The sequence below is a fragment of the Astyanax mexicanus genome, chromosome 21 (genome assembly GCF_023375975.1).
Source record: "Astyanax mexicanus isolate ESR-SI-001 chromosome 21, AstMex3_surface, whole genome shotgun sequence".
Classification (NCBI taxonomy): Eukaryota; Metazoa; Chordata; class Actinopteri; order Characiformes; family Acestrorhamphidae; genus Astyanax; species Astyanax mexicanus.
In genome coordinates this window covers 27,902,566-27,919,904 of record NC_064428.1, presented here as the reverse complement: position 1 = coordinate 27,919,904, position 17,339 = coordinate 27,902,566, and the positions used below count along the sequence as shown (strand labels likewise).

Here is a 17,339-nt window from a genome sequence, read left to right as displayed (position 1 = left end):
AAATGCTGTTGTGCGATGCAAGACAAATTTCAGATAACTCTTGACAATAAAGTGCAAGGAATTGTATTAGTTTAAAGATTGTTTTTTTTATTACAATTTTAAAAGAATTCTCTTTGAATGTCTAAAAGGGTTACAAAACGTGCAAATGTAAGCAACTTTAGAATTACTATTTTTGTAAAGTAACCCTATTCACTGCACAGACACTTGTTGTCAACATCTGAAATTCAGGGATTTTTAATACAAGCGAATGAACAAAACAAGAGTATTATTGATCTTGCCAGACAAGAGTTTCATACAAAATGTACACACATGCTATCACAGTGCAGAATATTCTGAAGCAGAAAAAAGTGAAAGAGTAAATTTAGAAATCTATCATTGTATTCTTGCTGTGCATTAATGATCACAGCTTATATTAAACAGTTTTCTTCTAAGCAGCTTTGTATCATTGAAACTTCATATAAAAAGCAAACAGTGAACATCCAATCAGAAACTGCCATTCATTTTGTCTGTACATACAAAAGAAAGCTAGTGCAAAACTGTGGACTGCAAGAACACTGCACTGAGGAGTTCTGAACAGACGCACAGACGAAGAAAGTCAAGAGTCCTCGCCAGTTCACTGGGTTTTACAGTCAACGTCTCCTTCATTTGTCCCCTTCAGCTTCTTCAATTCCCTCATCAGCTCCTGTTCCAGTGTTAAAATCTCTTTGGGCTTCTTATACTGCAATAGAAGTAAAATAAATGCATGTAAAATCAGTGAACACCATCACCCAGTGAAAGCAGATCCAGTCGGGCTCATTTAAGATTACGATTTGAGTGGGTTGCCCTTGGTTGTGGCTCAGACACCAGAATATACTGGACTTTAAGGCACACTATCAATGAACGTATATTTTCTGGGCTATTTTCATACATAAGGTGCACCGGATTATAAGGCGCATTTTAAGCGACAATAGTAAGGAACCAGGGTGTTGCCCAGTTTCCCTTCTAATTCGAAAGAAAACTGTTTATTTGGGTGAGTAAAGCACTTCTGTTTATTTACAGTATGCCTAGATTTTTTATATTTTTAACAGCATGGTTAGCAGCAGCTCTAGCCACAGTTAGCTGCGTTTAGTTAGTAAATGCCGCTCTACAGCGCTACACTGAGGAACTCTAAGTGTTCTGGTAACCCAGGGTGCTACCAGCTAGCGTTCATCCCACGTAGCTTGTTTTAACACAGTAAACACGCAGACTAGAGTCTAATACACTTGCCACTAAACACAAAAGCGCTAGTGCTGCGCCCAATGCTAATACTGCTCCAGCCTCGATGCTGGAGAAACTTCACTGAAACTCCTGTATAACACTGTTCTTCAGCGGAGTGGCACACTGTCGATTTTAGGACAATTAAAGGAATTAAAGTACACCTTATATCGCGAAAAATACGGTAATACATATACATTGTCAAAATGTATGTGTTGCACTCAGAATGAAGCAAAAATTTATGTGTGGAGGCACCAAGCTCAACACTTCACATGTCCAGAAGGCCTGGTGTCGTGTGGTGTGTGGTGTGCAATTTTGTATGATGCCAAAAAAAAACTGTTCTTCCCTGCTTTGACAGCCAAATGTAAAGTTAATAATGTCTTGCAACCAACTATATCTATCCCACTATTTTAACAGGACAATGCTCATCCACATGCTGCTGCTATGTTTAGTCACAGACACTTTTAGCTGCATTCCCAGACCTATTCCTGATTAAAATGTGTGAGATGCTGTGATAAGATGTACTATCAACAACTCTAACACTCCCTAAAAAAACCCTAGTGAAAAATCTGCATGAGAATATATATTATATATTGCATGTCATGGATTATCATGAGACACCATTACGTCTCATGCATTACACACTACTTCTATATGTGTTGCTCAATAAATATAACCAGGAGTTGTCCAGTCATTCACCCGAAATATTTAATCATTTACTGTTCCTGGTTGCCTTCATCTTCCTTCTGAATATCATTACACTCCGCCACTTCCTTCTGGGTGCAACTATTTTTGCAACTATCGGCGGTGAGTGTATAATCATTTAACCAAACGGAAACTGTTCCGCATAATCTGATCTGGTCTTAGGCCAGTTTGTCAACAGCAGAGCAGGACAGATCTACATTGAAAGCAGTAACGGTGATTAAGTGAGCAGCCCCTAAGGTAAGGGCCTTTAACTTACACTGATGATTAAAGTGTTGTTAGCATGGCTGAAGCTCAAGGCTGCGCTCTCCAGAGGCAGCTGACAGCGGTCGAGGTCTGGAATACTGAACTTCTTATAGTACCTGGGAAATGAAGGGAAGAATAAAGCAGAAAAGGCCTTATTCACCACCCACTTAAAGGAGAAGACCTTTATAAAATCTACTTCAGGTTTTGTAAAACATGATAACATGTACGGACTTTCATTAAATAGCCCACTTTTATTCTTCCCAAGCATTCCAAAATACAGTGCTTTTAGCCGATGCTCCCAACAGACTTACAATGACTTACATGCAAAGAAATGTCTATTTTTACACCATTAACAAGCTCAAAGTAGCTCCATACTTCACAGGTAGACACCCTGACGTTTAAAACGAGGCACTGAGAACTTTGAAAGCATGATCACAAATAAATAAGACGGATAGGGGAACAGATTGCAAAATTAATTCAGTAGAAATGCATGAATTCCAGCTGTTGCTTAATTTCAAAGTTCTTAGGGCCAATGCCTTAGAACTCCATTAATAAAGGGTGCTTTGAGCTTGTTGTTAATGGTGTAAAAATAGCAATTTATTTATAGGCGCTATGCCCCCATCACTAGCATTGTAAGCCTGTTGGAAGCATCGGCTTAAATCGCTGTATTTCAGAATGTGAAGGGTAAACAGAGGTGGGCTATTCAACAAAAGTTTGTACTCACCATCATGTTTCACTACACCCCAAGTTCATTTCACACCTGATTTCTCCTTTAATAACACTTTTCTCATGCACACTCAGAGATTCACCAATAGGGCTGTCATGATATATATGTTACTGTCCTTATCTTACAGTATAACAGTATATAGAAGTGCATTGCTTTATAAAAGGCTGTTAATGCATTATATTATTGTATTATCCTTATATCTGGGCCATAAAATAGTTTTAAAATAATAGCAAAAATGTTGTTTACTAAAACAACAAAATTAAAACAACTAAAATTTCTTTTAGTTTCCAATTACTTATAAAACAATAGGTCATCAAAAAAAATATTTAGTGTGATAGCATTCCTAAGATTTTTTTTATTTGGGATTTGGTCAAATTATGAGAACAATGGGATCCTTGTAACCAGATTATAAGATCAGATCTAGGAACAATTCTGCAGTTTAAAAACTAAGAAAAATAAGAATGTTCTTAGTACAGTGGGGCCATATTTATCAAACATCTCAGAGTAAGAATGCAGATCCAGGATCAATTAAAGTTAAAGACTTCTATTAGACAGCTGATGAGAGGTGATCTTAGATCAGTACTTTTACCTTAACATGCTTAATTAATGAGCCTACTTGATTATTGGTTTGTTTAAACCAATAGGGGGGAGCCCTTAAACCTTATCTTGAGCCAACAGTGCCACCTACAGGAAGACACTTAGCAGAAGGGAGTGTAGAATGAACAATACTAATAATAAGGTCGGTGTTTAATAGAGTAGAATTTGACAACAAAGGCCATGTGGGGTCTGTATGGGTGGCCCAACTGGGACTACACAGTCTGTCTATGGGTTCCATGCTGGCTCCAAATATGTATGCTCATCAGGGTCAGTGATGGAACCAGGAGGGGTCTAAAAGTTGGCCCCAGAGCCCCATGCGTTGCCAGTGTTCAATAGACAAGAATGACCAGTGAGAAATCTGAACGTTTAGCTTAAAGGATCCATCCCATTTTATTATTAAATTATATGACTCTCTGATAAATCTTTCTTTGTGAAAATTGATGAGATACATTATATGAACAAAAGTGTTGGGACACCTGTTCATTTTTTTGTTTCTTCCTAAATTAAGGGTATTAAAAATGACTTTATCCTGCTTTAACTGGAGAAACTGTCTCTACTCTCCTTTGAAAAGGGAGGACTGCTGTGAGGATTTGAGTGCATTTAGTGACAAAAGCAAGAGTTTCTGAGGTGAGGATGCTGGATTGATGGTCACCACCTCAGCTTATCATCCCCAACTATCATCTTCCACTGATCCACAGCTCAGTGCTGGTTAAGCTTTATACCCCTCTAACCTTTAAAAGCCATAGGACAATTATTAGAAGGGGTGTCCACAAACATTTAAACACCTAGTATTATCATCTGACTGGAGTTACTTTTTGTTCGTGGTCCGGATGATGCAGCATCGTTCAGCAGGCTCCACTGAAACACTATAAGTGTCTACGGGGTACGGGATGTTGCGAACTCTCCACTGGAAACTGGCCTTCGTGTCTTTACGTATAAACAAAGGCTGCAGAGAACAAAACAAAGCAACATTAAAACTTTTTAATCATACACTGAATCATGAACCCTTCAAAAATATCTTTTAAAAAAAGCATACGCATAATTTTGCATGACGAGTCACATTAAAACAGGAAGACAAACCTACATTAGAGCTACTTTCTTTGATTTCTGTGTCTGTGGAGGGAACAGCACTGGGGTTTCTTTCACCGACTTCTACTTGCCACTGTCCTGCTCCACCCAGTTTGGTTTTAGAGCGCAACTGTCGCACTGAGAAAGAGAAAACATTAAGAAATACGTTGTCACAGGAAATACAGTGGGTAACTTTGATGGGGAGTTCATTAGAGCATGTACAAATGGTTATATTCAAACTTTATTTTAATTTTGTACACAATATATTAATACAATATAGTACACACGTATAGTATTTTTGTGTGTATGTATTTTTTCTCTACAATTTTGTGAAATAAATGCTTAAAATATATCACTCTGTATGTATTGCATCTATACAATATATGATGTATATAATATTATATAATATATAGCTATATTTTTACATTTTATTGTTTGTTTACAGTTGGTTAAAAGCTAAAATGTAAAGCAAAATACCTTAATTTTTATACAGTTATACCTTGGTGTCTAGTCTCTCTCTAAGTTTCAAATGTGTATAATGGCATTGGTATCAGCAGATATATACATATGTCATATTGGATATCAGCATTAGCCAGGAATTCACTAATCAGTGCATCCCTAGTTTTTTTCTTTGCTTTATCCTGTCCTCCAGGACCAGGATTGAGAAGTAATGTATTACAGCATTTTGTGAGCATGCATGTTTCACTTACAGATAAGTTCATCTGTTCTCATGTCGTATTCTTCAGCCATCTCACTGCCGTCTGTAAACAGGTAGTGTACTTTCCTTTTTCCTGTATAAAATACAGCATTTAATTGATTTAAGTAGAAACACCGCAGGTCTGATTGGTGGATGATGCAGCTGTGAAGCTCTAGAACTTTGTCAGCGTTAAACTCACACATCCACACATCAACACACACCGCCTCTAACTGACTCACACACACCTTATTACACACTAAACATTTATTATAGAAGATCAGAGCGAGAGCAAAGCCCTGTTTACTCAAAAAAGAGCAGCGCACGCGCCCTACCATCAGAAATTAGCGCTGTTTTCTTAGCAGACCTCAGCACCTCCGACCAGCTCTGCACCGCCATGATGGAAAACACATAGTAGTCAACTTCCGGGACGCTGAACGTTCCCATGGAAACGGAGAAGACTACCGGAACAAAAAAAAACATTTTAAGATTTTTTAATATATTTTTAGAACGTTTTATATACACGTATATTAAATGTTGTATTTATTATTAATATAATATAATATTAATCAATATTCAATTAACAAATTTTTCGCTTTTGCTTTTTGTACAGTTTTAATTACGAAATATTCAAAAATACATATAAAGCGATTACACATTAAAACTAATAAAAAGGCCAATAACTAAATAAATAAGGTTAAAAATGCAGTTAAATACAAATAATATTTGTATTTTTAAATAACAGTTTTTTTGCCGTTTTAATAATGAAGTTTTCAAATATACATAAAAATCACAGCGAACTCAAAATAAAATAAAAATAATAACTACACACATAGAAAATAGAGAATATACAATAAATACATATTAATTAATTAATAATTATAAAAATATATAATTGTAATTATAATAATTAAAATGTAATTATATTAATTAATAATTATATTAAATATATTAATATTGTTATTATTTTCAATAATAATAATATATACATACTAAATATTACTTATTCTATTTTAAGCAAAAGTAAAAAATAATATCAATACATAGCGCTTTTTTAATACTAAACATTTTTATATGAAGTACTGTAGAGCATTGCGTTGCGTTTTTGGGGTAAATTGTCAGTAGACTTAAGGCTAAAAACGTACATTTTAAATCCATCTTACCTTTTTCTTTAAAAATGTGGAGTCACACAAATTAGGAAAAGTTCAAAATTTCATTATTTATTATATAAAATGTGGCTTAAAGGGCAAATATATATTTTTGCTGCAACAACTTTTTTTTTAAACTGAAACCTGCGAATCTGATTGGTCTACTGGAGACCGAGCCCCGGATGTGACCGTTTTAAAGGGCTGGCTGGCTGGCTGGTGTTGACGGGTGAGTTGTGTTATTGCTTTTTTTTGCAGTTTAACTGTAGTTTCTGCTGTTTTACTGCATATTTGTAGTGAAAAAGTAAAGAAAATGTGGCAGGTAGGAAATGGGAGGTGTGGCACGGTCAGTTTTTAGAAGCAGCCAGGGTAATAGCTGTTGTAAAGTGAAGCTAGCCTTGTTGCTAACCTATGTTGTAAACACGGGCTGGGTCCCAAATCACACACTGCTAAACTAGCTACTTTACTAAGTGACGAAATGAATGAACTTTCACTTGTGGGGCATTTATTTTGGATTTTGGGACGCAGCCCCACATTTAGCTCCACTGAAAGCTAATTAACATGACTTGTATTATCTTTGTAGTTACATGTATTAGTGTTAGCTAACTAGCTACTGCTAAACCAGTGAATGCTCCTGTTGTTTCTAAACTATGGAGCTTAAAAGCTGACATATATTAGAATCTGCATTTTGTATACTTGAATTAAAAGCTAATGTTCTGAACTTGAGAATTTAAGAAATTAGCTGTTTTTCAGATTTACCTCTGGCCAAAATCTGTGTTTCTGATTTTTAAATCAAACTGATGTTATCATATGTACAATGAAAATCCTAAGTTTTGTGTTTTTTAAACTTAAAAAATGTTGCTGTTAATAAAAGCAAAAAAAAAATCAGATAACTTACATAGATTCAATTCAGTTTGGTTTAAAAGTCAGAAATACAGATTTGAGCCAAAGCTAAATGTGAAAAATATTTTTTTTGCTTTTACTAACAGCAACGTTTTTCAAGTTAAAAACACAAGAAAGCATTATCCAAATCCAACCCTATAAAATATTTCAAGCTCTTATAAAAGTATTGTAAAGCCTTTTGTAAAAGTGGAACAGAGTACTATCAAACTGTGTGTAAAGTTGCAATAATACAACTGTATAAAAGTGAAACATATTACTTTTGGACTGTGTAAACTCATTCAAATGTTTAATTTAATTTAATTCAAAATACAATATGCAGGTTTAATATTAGATGACATTAAGGAGTTAAATTAATACTAATTTTGCACTGTTACTAATATTGATCCGTCTACTACTACGGATGCACAGATGTGGTAATTCTGGGCCCATGCTGGTATCCAATATTACACATGTAGCTATATATTTTCATAGCTAGCACCAAACATACATCAAAGTGCTTTTACATAATCTGAAAATTGTTTTTTTTTATCATCAATATATTTCATGTGTTTTTCATACTGAAATGTTCTCGTCTCTGTGTTTTAGGTAGGGCTTCCCTTTTGGGAACTCTGCTCGAAATGGAAAAGCATGGTATTCTCAAAGCTTTTCCCAAAGTGAAAAGGCACCGTCCAGCTGAAAGCAAAGAGGCACCTCCAGCCAAGAAGACACCAGTTCAAACAGTGACTGGTAAGACTGTAATCTGTTCTGTTTTGTCTAAACTACCAAGTAACCCTAAGATGCTATAGAAGAAATCTCTCAACAGGAGCATTATTAAAGTCATCATGATGTTGGATGATTACTACCTCATCTCATCCCCAACTCTAAAGTGCATCCCTGTCTGTTTTTCTCTTTCAGGAAATGTGTTCCAGGGTGTCTCCATCCACATAATCCCCACTGGTATCGGAAAGGCTCGATGTGACCTATTCCACCAACAGATCGTTCAGAATGGGGGCAAAGTTGAGCCTATCTTCAGTTCCAGCTGCACCCATGTGGTTGTAGATGAGTCTGTGGACAAAGAGCGGGCCTTGAGGCTGCTGAAGACTGAAACGCTGCCATCTGCTGTGGAGCTGGTGAAGTGCAGATGGCTCAGTTCTTGCATCTCAGAGAAAAGGCTTGTGAGCACCGAAGAGTACAGTCTTCTTACATCTAAAAGGTATTGCTGAGTTAGTGATATATTTTACATATACACTGACATAAACTGTTCTGTTAAGTCCCATGATTTTTGCCATGTCCCATGGAAGCTGAAAATGCTGAACTAAAAAATATGATTTATCTTACAGCCCTAGTATGCATTAGCATATTTTATACACCTCAGAGAGAGGGAAGGGGGAAAAACAAAAATAAATATATAAATACAAAATATTTGGTTATGACATGAAAGTCAAAACCTCCTGTAATGTTTAATAGGATGTAGATCTACCTAAAAATCTTTTGTGTCTTTCTTTGTAGTCCTCAGCATGTTTCTATTGAAGAGCCAAAGAAGAGTCCGCTGGGTGCCACTTCTGTTTCTGAGGAAACGGCACCACAGGCTGATCCTAAAATAACCCAAGATGACCCTGAAGAGACGGTAAACAGGAGGAAACTGCCTCCATCTGCAGAGTCCATCAGTTGTTTGTGTTTATTTGCCTTTTTGGTTTATCAAGTGTCACAAACAGAAAGATAAAACTTGATCCTAGACTGGAATTCCTGCTGACATGTTTGAGATATATAATCCACATTCTTTTACTTGGTGTCCCACAGGTCCCGGACACTCAGAACGAACATCTTGAGGAAGATGGTGTGTCACAGGACGACTTGGAGGCTTTGATTAGTGGAGTTAAGTCTAGCGCGGGTGCCCCAGATGAAGCCCAGAATGTGTTGGAAAAACCTGCTTTGCCAGGGAAGTGGGTTTGTGCCCAGTCGTCCAAAATCAAGGGCGAGAACCACAACAAGCACATCACCGACAAGCTGGAGCAGTTGACCAAAGCTTACACCCACACAGGGGACAAGTGGAGAGCCCTGAGCTACTCGAAAGCTGTTAATGCCCTTAAGAGCTACCACAAGCCTATTACTTCATATCAGGTCAGTCTGACTTCATTGGAAGCTAAGAATTCTGTCATGCAACAAGGACTACTAATCTGTCCCATGACTTTTGCCATATGCCATGGAAGCTAAAAGACACTTCCCTAACCTGCGGTATATCCAGTGGGGCCCCCTGCATTGATTGTGAATCTGATTTTTGTATACACAGAAATTGTAGCCAGATGCTGCCACCTGCTGCACTGTCCACTGTGGATGATAACCTGGCACTGTGGAGCAGCACAGCTTTGAATATTTTCCCATATTGGGACCCAATATCAAACTTCTTTTTAAAAAATTAAGTTCTAAAACAAGTATGCTCAAGGATGATAACTTGGCAAAATGATTGTTTAATATTTAGTACAATGTATTTTGTTGTGTAATTAAATTTTCTGTCTTAAACCAAGATGATTTGAATATTGAGGTGTCGATCACTGAAAACATTTTTCCATGTTACTTCAATAAATAAATAAAGACTACCTTTTTTCTGTGATGCCTGCAGGAAGCAAATCAGATCCCAGGGATTGGCAAAGCAATGGCAAGTAAGATTGAAGAGATCATGGACAGCGGACACCTGAGGAAGCTAGACAATTTTGGGGAGTCTGTGTCTGTCCTGGAGCTGTTCACCAACATCTGGGGCGCTGGTGCAAAGACCGCCCAGCTTTGGTATCAACAAGTGAGATACTCATATATTAATACAATGACATTATTAAGACAGAGCAACAGTAGATATATTAGCCTACGTGGCAAAACTTTCAACTTGTCTTCTTTTGGCGGGAAACTGACAAATTTGCATTGAAACATGGGATTATAAATTCAAAATGAGGGCAGCTGAGTTTAACAGCCATCCATCAAAATTACTGAAGAACAAACTCTTTTGTGGGCATTGATATGTAGCCAGACATCACTTAGGTATTAATTCTACACGCCAGGTTGTAAGGTGCAGTAAAGCCACTTCACTGAAGTACAGAGTTATAAAGGAATTTTAGTTTAGTTCTCTATAACTGAGGCTGGAGCAGCCTTAACATTAAGCGCTGCTAACCGTGGCTAGTGCTGCTGCTAACCGCACTGTTGAAAATATTGGAAAGCTAAGCTTACTGTAAATAGACAAAAGCGCTTTACTTACCCAAATAAATCATTTTCAGAAGAGAAATCTGTGTAGATTATCTACATGCCGATATCCTTGTTCCTTACTATTGTCACTTAAAATGCACCTTTTAATCTGGTTAAAAAGGCGCAGACAGAAAATAGACATTCATTAATAGTCCAGCATAATCTAATAATTTGTGATAGAATGACACTAGTTTTAGACATTAAAGTATATCTAAGGGGGCTTTCACAACTACCTTGTTTTGGCCTGGACTTTTAAACATATATGCTATATAACAAATATACCAAAATATATGGTGTGATAGGTGCTGTAAACCAAAATTTTGTCTGACCAAAAGTGGTGATCTTGGTTAGGATGAACTGAATCATATTTCAGGCTAATTTCATACATTAAGCAATAGAAGAAGAAAAATAATCTCTGTTATGGCATTTTTTTCTTTTTAGAATTTGACTTTTGATGTTTGCGCTTATCACACACCAGTTTAGATAGATATAGATTAACCAATATTTAAAAACAGAAATAAAAAGGTATCCAATGGGAAAGCTTAATTCCTCATTCCTGGCACATTCTAGAAGAATCCAGTGCAGTTCTAGTGTAGTGAGACGCAGTTACTTTTTGAATTTAATCGTTAACCATTCTTACAGCATGATCATACTGGCTTAAGGTTCCTAAATGCTCTGAAAACATAAATCAATCCAATAAACAAACAAAAATAAGATCTGAGATTTGAATCTTGATTACTTTGTCCAATTAGCTATTAGTATTTAAGTTTAAAAAAAATTATCTGAATATATCTCTGCTTTTATTATGTTCTTTTAAGGGATTTCGCACATTGGAGGACATTCGCACCAAGGCAACTTTAACCCACACTCTGAGAATCGGTCTTAAACACTACGACGACTTCCTGGATCGGATGCCAAGAAACGAGGCTGCTGCCATTGAGAAAACAGTTAGTGCCATCATCAAATCATATGAAATAACAATACGCCAATAACTATAACCAAGTAATGGGGCACAGTTAGAGTAATGAGCTCACTATACACTATTCAGCCAAACTACAAAGGAAGTGGACGTATATATCATATTAACCTGAGTGTATGTGTATGACATTAAAACATGTTGAGCCATTAATATTTAAAATGAAATACTGTATGTTGTATTTCCTAAGAGCTGGACATGTAATGCTGCACAAGCAATAAGAAAAGTATAAAAAAAAACTGAAAAGCTAGTTTGTGCTGGCTAAGAGAGGGCTGTCAATCTTCTTTGTCTGCCTGATGGCAAAAGCAGAAGCGGCGAGTGTGTCCGTCCTCCCCGAGGAGAGTGGAGGGGAAAAGGAGCTGAAAGTTGGCGCATCATTAGTCAGAAGCTGGCTGAGGCCAGGGCCGCGGCCAGTTGTTTTCTTATAGTATTACTCCGCTTCCCTCCTCAGCCAGATAGAAAGCACAGATGAGCAAGATGAGGATAGCATGTGTCCTCCTGCTCTGACAGGATGATATGTAGTGCATGTAACCTCTCTGCCTCAACCCAGCTTAGAGCCTAATTGCTGGAAGGCAAGGCACGAACACAGCACAGGGAGTACGGAGCGTTTGAACATCAACTCTCTAGGGCTGGGCCTTAAATCAGACTTAAATTGATAACTTTCACATATATTTCCTACGGTTATAGCAGCCGTATACGTAAAATAACCAGCTTTTATAAGTTAGCATTGTAAAAACCTCAAAACCTCAAAATCTAATATCATTTTTTTATCATCTAAAAAGATTAGCAGCCTTTTAAGTTTAAACGAAATGATCTAATATGATGTATTGATAATTAAACTATTAAATAAAGTAAATTATGATTTTCAGGATTTTTTTTTCTTCTTTTAAACAAAAAGCAGTAAGCAATAATATTCCTGAGAGGAGAGGGGACAAAATATTATAGGTAAATTGGCATCAGTGTGCTTCTGCAACCATCCCTGTGAAGCCAAATACTGTATATTATTATTATTATTATTATTATTATTATTATTATTATTTATTATTATTATTATTATTCTAAAGAAGAAAAAAAAAACAGTTTCTGCATGAATCATCGTTATAAATATATGAATATTAATTTTGATTGGCAGGTGGAGGAGGCGGCCCACAGCGTGAACCCGGAGCTGCTGGTGATAGCGTGCGGCTCGTACCGACGCGGGAAGGCCACGTGTGGAGATGTGGACGTGCTTATCACTCACCCAGATGGCGTTTCACATAAGGGTGTCTTCAGCAGCGTGCTCCACATCCTTCACGATAGCGGTACGTACTTTATATAAACAACATGGTCAAAAGTAATGGGACACATGCTCATTCTTGTTTCTTATAAAATCAAGGGTATAAAAGAAAGAGTGTATTCCTCTAATGTGAATTGAGGCTTTCTACTAGCTCAGCAACCTTACTAAAGCTCAGTGATTACCTGTTCTGCAGAAAAATAGCCATCTCGCCTGTTTTCTTGGCTGCAGCTCACGCAACAGGGACAAAAGTATTGGGAAACATTACATACTTATTCTTTGTTTCGTATGAAATCATGGGTTTTAAAGAAATAGTGTATTCTGCTTTTTATTTTTTGGAGTAAATGCCTCTACTCTACTGTGAATTGATTATGTATGTGATTATGATGGTCCCCAACTCCCCACCATCGTTCCACAGAACACATTTACAGTTCTTCCACTGTTCTACATCTCAATGTATGGGGCTGTATAAGGCCTAGTGCCATTATGGCTGAAGGGGTGTCCTCAAACATCTAGACTGGATGTTGGATTTGGAATGAAATTAGATCTTTAGTTAAACAGTTTTTCACTGGGTTGAAAGCTAATGGGTAGTTTTCCAAGTCAGTGTCTGCAAATGCTAGTGTGCTAATGCTAAAGCTATTAGATTACAAGGAGTAATATGAATCATGACTGCAGGTCTGGAAGCTTTGCTATGCACATATATCTTTGGTCTGTTTACCTCAAGCTTCACTGCTGCGAAGGAGGAAAACAAATCAGAGCTAAATCACAAATGGAGTTTACTTAATCGTCTCCCAGTAGAGGTCCCACTACATTGGTTACAAAAGATTGCAGTACTTTGTTGAACTGTGATTCCACAAATGTTGCTAAATTTGATGATTGATTATATATTATTGATTATCTGAGGCACATATGTTGATTCGATCATGTGGCAAAGAGCCTACAGACTTTATTCTTTCAGTTATTTAAATATATCTATTCTAACTTTTTGAGGCCCTTTGAGTTGAATCCGAGTAAAAAAGAACCCAGTTTGACCAAACTGAACTTTACTTAAAGGAATAATCAGTAATGCAAGCGAGTGTGAGAAATGGCTACAGAAGTCAGATTTTCAAACACTGTATAAAGTTTTCTGCCTCAACCACTCTTTCCTAAACTCAAAGCTCATGCAGCTCATATGTGGAGCATCTTTTGCTGGAGTGGAAAAGGGAAAAAATGCAAGGCATCTTGCTTTTGCTTTTTTTGCAGGTATAGCTGCACAGCTGCACCAAGAGATGTGTGACTACGAGAGAGAAGCATGCAAAAGCATAAATATACATGAATTTCGATGTGACCGTTCACATTCACATTGCATATCCATGGATTGGATACGTATCCGATTTAGGACCACATGTGAAAATAACTAAAATCTGGATCTGGATTTGGCACGTTCACATAGCCATGAAAAAAACAGATCTGAGCCACATTGAGCAAAAAATCAGATATTATCACTTTGTCTGTAGCTGATCAGTAAATACATACATTTAAGTGTCCAAAATGCCTGTCTAATTTACCTAGGTATGGTTAGCAAACCTTACTGAAGCTCAGTAATTATCTGTTCAGAAGATAAATAGCCATCTCACTGTTTCCATGGCTGCAAAACACTGTTTTCATGCTGTTGTCTATACCTGACAGCCCCAGGTGTGGAAATGGGACTGGAGGAATGATCGGCGGTGGACAGATTCTAAGGTTAATCCCACACAAATTTCTGTGACGTACTGAACAGTGCAAATAAGAAAATACTGACTGAAGCTCTTCTGAAAAGAGATGCCAGTACTCAGCATGTGTTCTTAATATCTGAAGATACACCCTGATCATGTAATGAGTTTCTACAGAATATATAATACTTACTTGTCCCAGATTTTGTTTTCTTTATAAGAATTTCATTAAGTGATCAAGTCAAATTATTGTCAGACCTTTGGACCCCCTTTGACCATCTCAGGATTGTTTTGTCCTAGTCTCTGTCATGTTTTCATTTTCAGTGTTTTTTTCTTTCAGGGTTTCTGACAGATGACCTGGTCAGTCACGAGGAGAACGGTGAGCAGAAGAAGTACATGGGCGTGTGCCGCCTGCCAGGGTCAGGCCAGCGCCACCGAAGGCTGGACGTTATCGTGGTACCGTACAGCGAGTTTGCCTGCGCCTTGATGTACTTCACTGGCTCCGCCCACTTTAACCGCTCCATGCGTGCTCTGGCCAAGACTAAAAACATGAGCCTGTCTGAGCACTCGCTGAACTGCGATGTGGTGAGGAACCGTGGCGTTAAGGTGATACCGGGGAGAGCGCTGAGCACACTGACCGAGAGCGCAGTCTTCGAGCACCTGGGAATACCTTACCGAGCTCCTCGCGAGAGAGACTGGTAGTGAGGAGGAGTGAGACTGGAAGTGCGTTTCCAGCATTTCTGCAAGACTTAGATGCCTAAATCATTAAATTATAAAGACACTTAGGAAAAGTTAGTCTTATAAACTGCCCTGAATGTTGGGTTTCACACATTTCACAATGGAAAAGAGCTGATTGATTATTTTTCTGTTTAATTAGCTAATTAGCTGTTTTTAATCTTTGCCATTATCCTATTTCTTCTACTGTGAACATCTCCCAGTAAAAAAGAAATCATGTTAAAGTTCATATAATGTACACACCGAAATATTACAAACAAAACAATCATGATTTGTTCAATGTAAATGAATATATTTATAGGTTGCATGAGCAGTTTGTGCTGAAATGTAAATTGTGTGCATCTGAAACACGAATGAATTACTGAAACCCTTATTTTTTTTTTTTAAACTCCGATCTCAGGACACCTTTAATGTTTTAACAAGTAAGGGCATCAGCTATCATTATATTATACCACAGTTAGTTCCGACCCTGCAATGTGATTGGCTGAGAGGCGTTTTATGAGTGCCATTATCAGCCAGTACTACACTGTAAGCAAAGCTCACCATGTATTACTCCTCCACATACAGGTAACTGAGCAACGATGGAGCGCTTACAAGCCAAACAACGCAGCTACAGTCAGAGCAGCAATGGAACTGTTTTAACTCGTGAAGTGTTTATAATCAAACAGGTCATATTTTCTTGTCCTCTTTAACTCAAAATCATTCAATAAACAGTGATAATGGAACTGTGGTATAATCATCATAATGCACTCAAGTTTTGTGCTATACCGTGTATTATTGGTACCTATGACTACATTATAGCACTCCCTTTTGTGTACTATTGCTTAATGATCACTTGATAATCAGCTTTAAAGTACATGTATTGCTAGCTGTTTGTGCCACTTAAAAACTGCTGCATAAACTCATGAGCCAATTATCAAGCCCTCTTGGTGTACTGTAATAACCCCTAAAGAGTTCAAACAAATGCATAGGCCACTTATAAACTAAAACTACTCCTTTTGTTTACTACTTTTTGTTCGATGAACATTGAAGCACTGAACATCTAGAAACACTTTTATCATTTTGTTTCATTATGAATTAAAGCCATATTTAAAAGGGAAAGGACTCTACGTCAACATGTTTTGTTATCAAGTTTTTATGTATGGTATTTTATGAAACTTGATTTGTTTTTAATTGAGTCATGGATGTTAAAAACTCATGTGAAGGAAAACTCATGTCTAGTAAAATCATATAGGAGCTGAGGTCAGGTATGGGTAGTTTACTTGTGTTTACGAGAACAGTAGCCATCATGACACTGTCAGCTATTACTGACAGCACATGTACTGGACTGTTGTGAATGTAGAATCATTGATAAAAAAATAAACTATTAAAACACTATAAATAATATTTGCACGTGTTTGGTCTTTTGGTCCTGTGTTAATTACATTTCACCCTGAAGTCAAGTTTAGTAAAATCACATAAACTGATTACATTTATTGTAAATGTTGTTTTAATTAATTCCCTATATCTGCAAACAAATACTCTAGAAGTGAGTCTTGTGGCTCAGTGGTAGAGTACACTTGCAATCTATATTTGTTTAGGTATTTGTTTACTTATCGATATATGACTACATATTTTTGCATTTATACACATTTGTGCCATTATAACATATATTTGGGTTTAATATTTTTTTGTTGCTGCTTTTGAAATTTTGTGATTTTCTTTTTAAAATGTATTTAAATGCATTATTTTTTGCTTTTGAAAATAATGATTTATTTTTCAAAAATATATTTTCTTTTTATATTATTTTATTTTCTACATGTAGTTTTTATTTTTTATGTAATATTTTTCTTTTTTAAATGTATTATTTCTTTTTTATATAATCCTTTTTTTAAATATATTGTTTTCCTTTTTTATTTCATAAAATACATTTTTAAAACGAATGCGAATTACTTTATTTTTAAAAGTATTTTATGCTTTCAAAATCAATTATTTGCTTTTTTATATGTATTGCCTTTTTTATAATTAATAATAACTTTTTTCTATTAATTTATTCATTCATTCATATTCATTCCTGCATGTCGTAAACATACAGTATACCTTGTCGTGTGCGTCCACATTTCCTCGCGCAGAAACTTTTCCTGCTCAACTTTTCTGATT

The 17,339-nt window shown here is 36.6% G+C and overlaps 2 protein-coding genes across 2 annotated transcripts; one reads left to right on the top strand and one right to left on the bottom strand.

Moving 5' to 3' along the window:
* Positions 1-218: 218 nt before the first annotated feature.
* On the bottom strand, positions 219-6,553 carry dpcd (deleted in primary ciliary dyskinesia homolog (mouse)). The gene is made up of 7 exons (XM_015606854.3): positions 6,431-6,553; positions 5,603-5,728; positions 5,284-5,364; positions 4,590-4,711; positions 4,318-4,451; positions 2,195-2,297; positions 219-718 (listed from the first exon to the last, which is right to left on the bottom strand). Exons 2-7 carry the CDS (start codon positions 5,712-5,714, stop codon positions 614-616), a joined length of 657 nt encoding a protein of 218 aa, XP_015462340.3. The 5' UTR covers positions 5,715-5,728; positions 6,431-6,553; the 3' UTR covers positions 219-613.
* A 2-nt stretch (positions 6,554-6,555) lies between these two features.
* poll (polymerase (DNA directed), lambda) lies at positions 6,556-16,586 on the top strand. The gene is made up of 9 exons (XM_007253146.4): positions 6,556-6,641; positions 7,901-8,041; positions 8,210-8,507; positions 8,804-8,921; positions 9,095-9,415; positions 9,915-10,088; positions 11,344-11,472; positions 12,634-12,802; positions 14,806-16,586. Exons 2-9 carry the CDS (start codon positions 7,933-7,935, stop codon positions 15,165-15,167), a joined length of 1,680 nt encoding a protein of 559 aa, XP_007253208.3. The 5' UTR covers positions 6,556-6,641; positions 7,901-7,932; the 3' UTR covers positions 15,168-16,586.
* Positions 16,587-17,339: the final 753 nt, after the last annotated feature.